Source organism: Mizuhopecten yessoensis, unplaced genomic scaffold (genome assembly GCF_002113885.1).
Source record: "Mizuhopecten yessoensis strain PY_sf001 unplaced genomic scaffold, ASM211388v2 scaffold7901, whole genome shotgun sequence".
Lineage (NCBI taxonomy): Eukaryota > Metazoa > Mollusca > Bivalvia > Pectinida > Pectinidae > Mizuhopecten > Mizuhopecten yessoensis.
Genome location: NW_018407279.1, coordinates 200,148 through 211,287, shown reverse-complemented (window position 1 = coordinate 211,287; position 11,140 = coordinate 200,148). Strand labels below are relative to the sequence as shown.

Genomic DNA, 11,140 nt, shown 5'->3' with positions numbered 1-11,140 from the left:
AATTATCAAAGTCAAATTGATCTGCCCATTTTTTCCTGCCTGTTGGAATTTCATCATTCTTTGATAATATTTTATATAAATATTTTGTTCCTGGAGTCTTATCAAAAAATGGTTCTATGTTTAAAGGAATGAAAGGAAGTAGAAGTTTTATATCCTGAATCCTTTGTGTATCAATAATTAATTTAACAGATTTGACAAGACCATGAAAATGAAGAAAGTTTGTAAATATATTATATTTCTGTGCAAATTCATGGTAGGAATAGAAAGTAACAGGATTTGTATTTTTCAACATATCATTTATCACTCTAACACCCTTAGCATACCAGTTATTGTAAAAGACAGAGTTTCCACCAATAGTTATATGTGGGTTATGCCATAAGGGGGTTTTCAGAATAGAGAGTTGTCTGCCCTTTGGTAAATCAGAATTTAATAATCTTTCCCAAGCTTTGAAAACATCACACCAAAACACATTTTTGCATGTCCTATGACACATACGTAGGTAATTATTTCCACAATTCATAATAAAATCAACATTAATAATATTCATAAGTATAACTTGCCACTTTCTAGAACATGTATTTTGAAAAAATCTCTTTAACCATCCTAGTTTTAGAGCATCTATAAAAGACCTGATGTTGACCATTTTCAGACCACCTTCAAATAATGTAAAAATAATATCTAAAGAACCATAAAGCATACAGCTGTGGTGCTTGGGTATATTGATACTTGGGAAGAAAAATATTGCATATTTTTGTATATGCTAACAAGGCCTGCATGCAACGATATATCGCGATATTTTCGATATTGTACGATACACACTATTTTGGGAGATTACGATACACCTACGATATTTTCAGGTTTTTGTCGTTTCTGAATTTAGTCTACTTATATCGGTTCCAACATGGCGAGTGACAGCTCCAGCTCGGCATGAATCGAAAGACGTGAAGTGTGTGTTACTTGAAAGTCATGCTCATTTTGGACCAAGTCTATTTACAGTTGTAATTGCCGTTCAAAAAAATCACGACATTTCTTTTTGTTTTGCATTTACTGTTACTATATGTATCGTGATACGTATCGTATCGTGACCACAGTATCGCCATGTTTATGTATCGTTACAGCCCAGGTCACTCAAGAACGATGACCGCTGTCAAAGGTCAACTGGGCTTTAATTAGTTTAGTTTAATACAGTTTAATTAAACAATATAATGTTACAAACATAGTGTGAATGTATACAGATATTTTAAAAGGGAAATGATATAAAAATATTTGGTATATTAATTAATTATATGAATAAGTCTTGTAAGTCTTCTACAGATTAGACAATTCTGCTTTAAAAAGAACTGCTTATGCATATAGAATGTATGAATTTCTGAATGTAAGACTTTTTAAAAAGAATATTCTATATCTCATCATAGATATACAGGCATCCATATCGTCTTTCTAACATGTAAAATTCACTCATCTGTACTCTAGCACTGGGGATATGTGATCGGGCGGAGTGCGGTGCTGGGTGCCTTCGGCATGGTGTTTTAGTGTGATAGCACTATACAGTCGGAATCAGCAGATCAGCGATATCACAAAGAGGCAATAACACCAACACCCTGTCTACTGCACACAAACATACACGCAAGCACACGTATACAACATACTAAATGACCTTAGCTGTGAATAGGACGTTAAACAAAATTTAACCAAACCAAATCTACTCTGGCTGACTCGCCCTAGAAAAGTGCGTATTGCACAGGGATTTTGTTGTCAAATGTAAAAATTTAGTGACATGGAGAATTAATTATTACCTTCTTTTCTGAATTCAATGTAAAGATGTACAGCATTAATAGGCAGGGCAGTGATTAGAAGATATTACATTTTAAAATAAAAAAAATGAAATGAAATGACATAAACGGTTTATTTTGACCAAATATATCGAAACATTGGTGAATCACAGCTGATTATTTAAGTAAAAATGCAGCTTTCATATATATGAAACATTGTATAATTGAATCGCCATTATTTCATAAAACAATAGCTGCCTATTGTTGCACATCCCGTCTGGACAATTCAACAAGTACGGGGTCCGGGACTACACCAATGGGAAAAGAAAGAAACGCTTAATATAAATATACACTGTACTGTAAAATAATGCTTGATACTTGTTTAACGTAAATAACAACGATAATCACATCTGTCCTTGTATCTGGTATGAACCAAAAGATTGTTTCTCTCCTACTGCGAAGCTTAGCTTGATTCGATAACAAAAATGAAATGAAACTGTTAAACCATGCAATTGAAAACAGATACTAAGTCGTAATAATTAGCAACTTACTCGTCGTGACGAGATACTTACTCGTTATAACGAGATGTACTCACCCGTTAAAACGAAATAAACATAAATATTTGGATGTCCTCAATCAGCCACCGTCACTGATGGAAGATAATATTAGATGCCAACATTGTAGACAGTATGAAAAATAAAGTCTCTTTATAACTTTGCTGAACTGTGCGCAAAATGAGAATAATTTCATTTGAAGAAACATTATCACCATCATTTCTGATTTAATCTTAGTTAATTCATGTATACGTAAATGTATCAAATTGATAAAGTTAATGGTCTGAATGTACTCAACTTGAAATTGAATTCTAATAAAAAATAAGTTCAATAACAAACGGAGATGTAAACTTGTTATATTGAATGTCTTCTGTAATTTAAAAATAATAAATCAATTCATACGTTAGGTTTGTAGCGGATTAATTTTGAGGGAAATTTCAGAAAAGTGGCTACCTTTCAGCTCAATTATCTAAAAAAGTAAGTCGAGAACCCCTTTTTTCTTTTCATATATGGAATCTATGTAAAAAAATGCAAATAAATAAGCCTAATTAGAAAAACAAGACATGGGTTTTTCCAAAAGGATGGACCCACCTTATTGTAATATAGTGGTTTTGACAAGAAGTTAATAACCGTGTGTTAGGTGAATGTAAGGAAAGACAACTCCGGTAAGAGATTGGCGAAAAAAAACCCATTTACGTCAGATAATATATATATATCCTTCAACATTGCACGATATCTACCGTGCTCGGAAATAACTGTTAACCATGCCAGTCACACACGTGACGAGTCTCTTTATCAAGACCGGTGTTTGTGGTGACAATGCCTTATTACGTTTAACAATAACAGCTGATATCATCTGTAAATAGTCAAAGTGGAATTTAATTGAAGTGTGAACAAGCACGCATGACTCATACTTTTAAACCTAGTATCCATTGTTCAAGTGACTTTGTTGTCTTCTCTCATTGTCCAATTTTTACATAAATTAAGTTAAAAGCTAAAGGGAAAAGATCCTTTCATTTGTTTTTTGAATATGTGAATGGAAAAAAGTTTAAATGTCTTTTTAAACTTTCACTTTACAACCAAGTGCATAAGATCTACTCGGAATGTTTTACCCTTTTCAACCTATTTAACGATAATCCCCGAAACTATCCGATGGTATTATTGCCATGGCTTCATAGAAGCTTAAACCGACAAATCATGGCGTCTGTTAAAAACAAACGTTGTAATGATCAAGGAACCCGGAAGTGGAGACCTCGCCTACGTCACTCATCTTTATGTAAATGAGGGTGGATCCGTCGAAAGACTAGTTACAGAGTTTTAACAGGTTCACAAGATGGCGAAGACGTATGACTACTTATTCAAGTTGTTACTTATCGGCGATTCTGGCGTCGGGAAAACATGTGTACTGTTCCGCTTCTCCGAGGACGCCTTTAACTCAACGTTTATTTCTACAATAGGTTTGTGATTTTGGTGAAACCCCCCTAACCCCCTATGACTCAACTTCATGAGGTACTCTCTGAATATCAGTCGTGTGAAGTTTTGTTGTGTCTAGACCGTGATTACAATCTCCCCTGCAGATTATGTTGTTATATAATCCGCATGACAGGCGTCCCTGTTGTGTTCACTCTCCGCACACGTACACAGCAGTGTCTAATATGTCGTTTTATAAACTAGTAGACGGTAACTTCAGGCGTCAAGATATCCGTTTTATACATAAACTATATCAGCACGTTTGAGTTAAATGCCTGTGTTCATCAGTAAATATGTAAGCAGGAAGTTTAATTGATGATGGTAGTTGTTTCTGTAGCAACCGTAGGATGTTGATGGTTTATTATCAAGCACACCAAACCATGATATTAATATTCTGATCAACTGATTGATACATAGAAGATACAGATGATTAAAACTTTGATGACTGACATTTTGATAAAATTCAATTTTGATTAATTTTAATGAGTGTCCGTCATATGTACTACTTACAAACTTAAGGTAATAGCACACGTATAGTTGGTTGCTGTCAAAATTGTGATAAAGGTTAACACATAGTGGTCACAAGAGATCTAAAAGTCTGATGCTGGTGCTCGTGGAATGTTCAGTATTTACTATAAAAGTGTAGGTTGGGCTAGAAGACTTTTTTCCAAATGTGCCTTCACACTAGTACTTAGTACTAATATTAATAACGGCCTCCTCTGCCCGACGCAATATATTAAAAAAATCTCTCTTCGTCGGAAAGCTATGTTATCGCAGCTAACTAGAACTGTAAACATGACATGACACAACCCCAGTAGTGGTAACAAAGGTTAACTTTTACCATGAGAAGTCTGTCACTGTCAAAATCGTAATGTAGTTATTAGTTAACATTAACCACGTTACTGAAATTGGTCCACGCCAAACCTGAACCCAATTTGTTCTAATGTTATATATAAATTCAGAGTCTATCAAACTTGTAGCAAAGAGAATTTGGTTCCTATCAATCCTATCAAACTTAAAAGTTAACCATGTGTAGTTGCTCAATGTCAAACTATTAACTAGGTTTACAAGCAAAGTTCATAACTTGATCGCCTGTCTTATAGTGATTTTTTTTAAGGTTAATGGGCCTTATAAAGGCCCCTTCCCCAAGTGATTTTTTTTTGTTTTTACCCAAAATCAATACAAAAAATCACTTTATTTCCCAAAATCATGATTTCTGTGGGTGATATATCCCCAAATCAGGCACAGGCCCCTGTGGAAAGGAAGTAGAAAAATCACTGATATTCATTATATTACAAAATACTTCAATGCTGTGTGTGTCCGACTGTTTTCTGATAAGTTACGTATGTAATTCCTATTGTTTCCTCTAGATTTTCTATGGCACATTATTCTTATCTAGTGTAAACATAGGTCATATGAAAACTTGTATTTGTCAAGATTTGATTGTAATTAATTACTGTATAACTTGTTTTCAATTGTTACAACCTACATAGTATTGCTGCCCCACTGTCTAATAGAATGTTAGTTGAAAGCCATATTAGAACAATGTCTAAACCCAACAAATCTGGAAAATAGTACCAACTTATTTTATTGAAACATTGTTGAATTTTATTTTATTTTTATATCTGAAAATTTTATGAAAATTATAAGTATTTTAGCTAGTTGTCTGTTATGCTGTTAATTATGTGTCCTTTAACTCATTCACCCCTGAAGACACATTTGAACTTTTCCAATTCAAAGATTGGAATAGTTCATTATAAAATTTCAGGGGTGAATAAGTTAAAGAAAACATTGGAAATATTTACATCTGACAATGTAAATAATTGATGAAACTTATCAAAATATACTTTTAAAGGGTTTATGCAAAACCAGTTAATAAGATTACATTTGTATAAATGAAATATTTCCCCTGCCTTAATACATTAATATTGAATTGAATATCCTATTAAATACTAGCCTTGTGACCTGTCTTAGGCTTTAAACGTGATATGTCAACATATGTGTCATGGTAAACCTATATATACCACATAGAGGTACTTAATTGTTAGTGACTCAGCTAGAGGGAATTTCCCATTATCTCAAAGAATAGACTTGCATCCTGGGTTCCACTCATTAGTTGCAGATACTCTTGAAAAGAAGGTGACCTAATAATATTTGTACCCACACGGGACCTTGGTACTCTGTTCAAATTAATCTCCTTAATTCTCACGCATGTATTGGATCACCTTGTCACTTGCTATGAACTTTACTAGACTACCTGAAGAGGGATTCCCCCCTTGTCCCTTGCTATGAACTTTGCTAGACTACCTGATGAGGGATTCCCCCCTTGTCACTTGCTATGAACTTTGCTAGACTACCTGATGACAGATTCCTCCTTGTCACTTTCTATGAACTTTGCTAGACTACCTGAAGAGGGATTCCCCCCTTGTCACTTGCTATGAACTTCGCTAGACTACCTGATGAGAGATTCCCCCCTTGTCACTTGCTATGAACTTTGCTAGACTACCTGAAGGGGGATTTCCCCTTTGTCACTTGCTATAAACTTTGCTAGACTACCTGAAGAGGGATTCCCCCCTTGTCACTTGATACAAACTTTGCTAGACTACCCGAAGAGGGATTCCCCCCTTGTCACTTGCTATGAACTTTGCTAGACTACCTGATGAGGGATTCCCCCCTTGTCACTTGCTATGAACTTTGCTAGACTACCTGATGAGGGATTCCCCCCTTGTCACTTGCTATGAACTTTGCTAGACTACCTGATGAGGGATTCCCCCCTTGTCACTTGCTATGAACTTTGCTAGACTACCTGATGAGGGATTCCCCCCTTGTCACTTGCTATGAACTTTGCTAGACTACCTGATGAGGGATTCCCCCCTTGTCACTTGCTATGAACTTTGCTAGACTACCTGATGAGGGATTCCCCCCTTGTCACTTGCTATGAACTTTGCTAGACTACCTGATGAGGGATTCCCCCCTTGTCACTTGCTATGAACTTTGCTAGACTACCTGATGAGGGATTCCCCCCTTGTCACTTGCTATGAACTTTGCTAGACTACCTGATGAGGGATTCCCCCCTTGTCACTTGCTATGAACTTTGCTAGACTACCTGATGAGGGATTCCCCCCTTGTCACTTGCTATGAACTTTGCTAGACTACCTGATGAGGGATTCCCCCCTTGTCACTTGCTATGAACTTTGCTAGACTACCTGATGAGGGATTCCCCCCTTGTCACTTGCTATGAACTTTGCTAGACTACCTGATGAGGGATTCCCCCCTTGTCACTTGCTATGAACTTTGCTAGACTACCTGATGAGGGATTCCCCCCTTGTCACTTGCTATGAACTTTGCTAGACTACCTGAAGAGGGATTCCCCCCTGTGGCTGTATCAGTTGAGCACCAGACAAGTAATGTGTATAGTACAGTGTTTTACTCCTATACTCATCATCAGAGCACATTAATTAAAAAAAAAGACCTCGGGAACATGTGCACAATTTGAATCCTATGAATTTGTTCCACCCCCACCCCCATAAAATTGTGACTCTTTAAAATTATATCTGTGTGTTGATTAGTGTACCCAAATTCTATAGTAAACACTGTTTTGATTGAGAAAAATGCCACATAAGGTAACGGTAGAACGTCGCATACAAAAACTACAAAAAATGTAGGATTAGATTAAAAAAACTAATTTCATTATTGTATAAAGTCGGCTGGGAAAGGAAAGCAGGAACACAGCTTTTATTATTAGATTCAGTTTACTCCACCAAGTTTCCTCAGCTGATCTTGTTAAGGTACAGAGCAGATTGCGTCTGGAGAAATAACTTCAGTTGAGTTGACCTGACCCGGAGCTTTCTGACATCTCTATAATATCAGTGTGGACTTTGTATCAGCTTCGTACGTACAATATTTCTGTCAAGTAAAACTGTACTGTGTTGTTGCATCAGCATTTAGGGTGTGGAGCTGTTCATATATGTAACAGGAGAGGAATCATGCACAGCCAGACCAGGATTTGAACCCCAAGGCCTCCGAACTCTGGACGGATGCTCTGACAAATTGAGCTTCCTGGTCACAGGGATCAATCAAGTCCACTTCCCCTACATTTCTCCCTCTTTCTTTGAAGACTTCACCCCAATACAATTATATAATTTAAATTCAAGATAACACTACTTACAACCCAGGTTCCTGTATCCCCTTGCCCATAAACAGGACTTAAAATAAGAGTTGGTCACAGGCAACACTATTAAAACAGGAGAGAAAATACTGAACCCCAGACTGGTTTTTCAAACCCCAGACCTCCTAACTTTTGATGGACGCTAATTTGAGTTACCTTGAGCCTGAGGTCATTAACCATTATTAATAATAATTTGAGGTTCTTATATACCGCTTTATTGCAACCCAGTTCGTAGGTCTTCTCAAAGCGGTTCACAAATTATTATCCATGGTTATAGGGCCTTTGCAACTAGCCAATATCTCTCACCTCCCTGGGGAGCATACAGCCGGTGCTGCCATTTCGGCGCTCACAGCTATAGCTAGCATTCAACAATTCTAGCACTGCCCGACCCCGTACTCATTTACAGCTGAGTAGACTGAAACAAGCAGAGTAAAGTATCTTTTTCAAAGATATAACACAGTGCCGTGAGGTGACTCGAACCCTTCACTCGTGAGCCTGGTGTTCTGTCACTAGACTACCGTGCCTCGAGATAGACAAAGTCCAGTTCTGCTACATATTTTATTGTACACAACAGTTTTGCAGTGGATTTTTCTCTTAGATCGCATGTTGACAACAAGATAAACTGATATACTGATATCTTTTTACATGTATGATCTGTAAAATCAAGCCATCTTGCATTGTTTGGCTGTCAGCCAATCAAAACACCTGTCAATAAATAAGGTGCTAATTTAAAATTCAAATCCAACATAACAAAAATCTAGGACATTTTAAAATCAAACTTATTTTTGTCATTGCATTATAAAATATGTACTATAGAAAGATCAGTGAGCTCGTAAGAAATGCATGGCTAGAAACATGGGTGCTACAAGTTCGTAATCGGAGCCCATTGTTTTATACTCTCCAGTATTTTTGACTTCACAATACAAAACTATTAGGTATGGACTATTTATATTCTACCTGTGCATGCTAGTGAATATATTAGGTGTGTGACAGATCCATGACAAGAATGTTCAGATGTCCAAGGCAGTGCCGTACACTACTTTCTATAAGTAGACCTCACCAGGTGTTGTGTCCATATCAGGTGCTTATATGTACTGGTACATGTGCACCCTTAAACATACCTGTATATGTTTGTATCTATAACTGTAATTACCTGTATATGTTTACAGTATGGGCCACATGACTAGTGCTAGTAATTCTATAATTCTGTAATTCTCGGGGCTAGTGAACAATTTTAACATTAAACACAATTTCTGTAAAAATATGTACAGGTTAGGATTGTAGAATATTTGAAAATCTGCACACAGTTTAATTTACTGTGCTAAATATTAACTATTTACATCCTGCTATAAATGTATCTATACCTGTACATAAATACAGTATACCTGTATATTTTGTACCTACAATGTATATGTTGTGTACCTGTATATACATACTATAACATACCTGACTATGGGGGCAGGTGCACGTGACTTGATTTAATTAGCCTGTGAGTAGTATCTACTGTGTTATCTCATTGTGAAGGAGAACAGTATGGTATACTTTTACTGCTATAGATCTCACCCTTAACTTATATCTACTATCAATTCACTCACATGATTGTTGTAACTGTTTAGTATAGAAAATATGTACATGAATAGCTAGAAGAATAGAACAGACAATGTATTGGAACTGCTACCTTTAAGTGTCCCGCCCAACCTTCTCAATGATTTTATCCCTGTCCCCCTGACTCATGTTGTGAGTCATGATTACCCCGCCCAGTCCCTTCCTCAATCTTCTCATCTCTTTGTCCCCCAGACCTGTATACTGTCTAGTGTCTGTTCCCTCCACAATCTCTCTGTCCTCTAGACCCATTTAGTGGCCTTCCCCAGCTTCTTAATTTCTGTATCCCCCTGATGCTGAGACCCTTCAGCATCAGGGGGATTTCTTATCTATCCGTCCACAAACTTACTTCTCTCGTCCCCTTAAGCTTCCACACCTTAATCTTGGTCCCCCTAACCCTTCTGGTGTCCCCCATCCCACATTCTCAGTGTCACCCCCAACACCTCCCAAAACCACACCCCTCCCAAAACCACACCCCTCCTACCACTTAAAATGAGTCCCCTAGCTATATATATAGAGTGTTCCTGCACATTTTCCTTATCTCAATAACCCCCTCCCCCCTCGGTGTACAGAATGAATATAAATAATACATAATAATATTATTTAAGGGTAGAGCGCTATACAGGATTACAGGTTGTAAATGTCAATCCATGTGTTCTAACACTGCTTTTCTCTCTTTTAGGTATTGATTTCAAAATTAGGACGATAGAACTTGATGGAAAGAAAATTAAATTACAAATATGGTAAGTGTTTTTCCTGTTTTTCTAAAATTACAAAGAAAGTAGACTTCATAATGATTACCAAAGTAAGTGAACTTAATACAATGTACGTACTTCAAGGTAAGTAATCTTTCTCTTTTGCAAGGTGAATGATGAATCAAATCTCAATATGAATTTTGCAAATATTATTTCATTACTGAATTAGCATCCACTTGATTTTGAATTTAAGTATTTGTGTATAAAGCCTTTTGTTCATTGCAGAATTTTTAGGTCACCTGAGACAAAGTCAAAATTTATTATGGTTTATAATGGCAAATGATACTTTGAATATTACATGTTGATAACTTGATTGGAATTATAACCCTGATTGACAGTTTGATTGACAGTTTGATACTTTGAAAATTTTGACCCAGCCCTACCCCCAAGGGCTGTAGGGTGGGGCCCAAAGGAGTCAGTGTGCTAAAGTTTCTTCATTTTCTTTGTTCAGAATCAGAGGTGCTAGTTTCAAATACTTTTTAGTCTTAAATCTGTATGCTAGATATTGAAGAAGGTGGTTTTTAGGTCACCTGAGCTTTGCTCAAGTGACCTATTCCAATCGCTTTTCGTCCGTCGTCGTCCGTCGTCCGTCGTGCGTCGTGCGTAAACTTTTACATTTTCAACTTCTTCTCAAGAACCAGTGGATGGATTTTTTTCAAACTTGGTCAGAATCATCCTTGGTAGATGAGGCTTCAAAATTGTAAAATTGGGATTCCTACCCCCACCCCTGGGGCCAGGGCGGGGCCCCAAAGGGAAAATTATCCAATATTTCAAAAATCTTCTTCTCCAGACTCACAGGTACTACAGTGATTTTCTCTA

General features: G+C 36.8%; 1 protein-coding gene across 2 annotated transcripts in view; it reads left to right on the top strand.

Moving 5' to 3' along the window:
- The first annotated feature begins 3,584 nt into the window (after positions 1-3,584).
- The window catches only part of LOC110454483 (ras-related protein Rab-8A-like), a 19,953-nt gene continuing 12,397 nt past the window's right edge, over positions 3,585-11,140 (top strand). For both annotated transcript variants that reach the window (XM_021503989.1, XM_021503988.1), the window contains exons 1-2: positions 3,585-3,783; positions 10,249-10,309. In XM_021503989.1, coding sequence (XP_021359664.1) covers positions 3,660-3,783; positions 10,249-10,309 — 185 coding nt within the window. In that variant the 5' untranslated portion in view covers positions 3,585-3,659. The remainder of the gene's footprint in view (positions 3,784-10,248; positions 10,310-11,140) is intronic.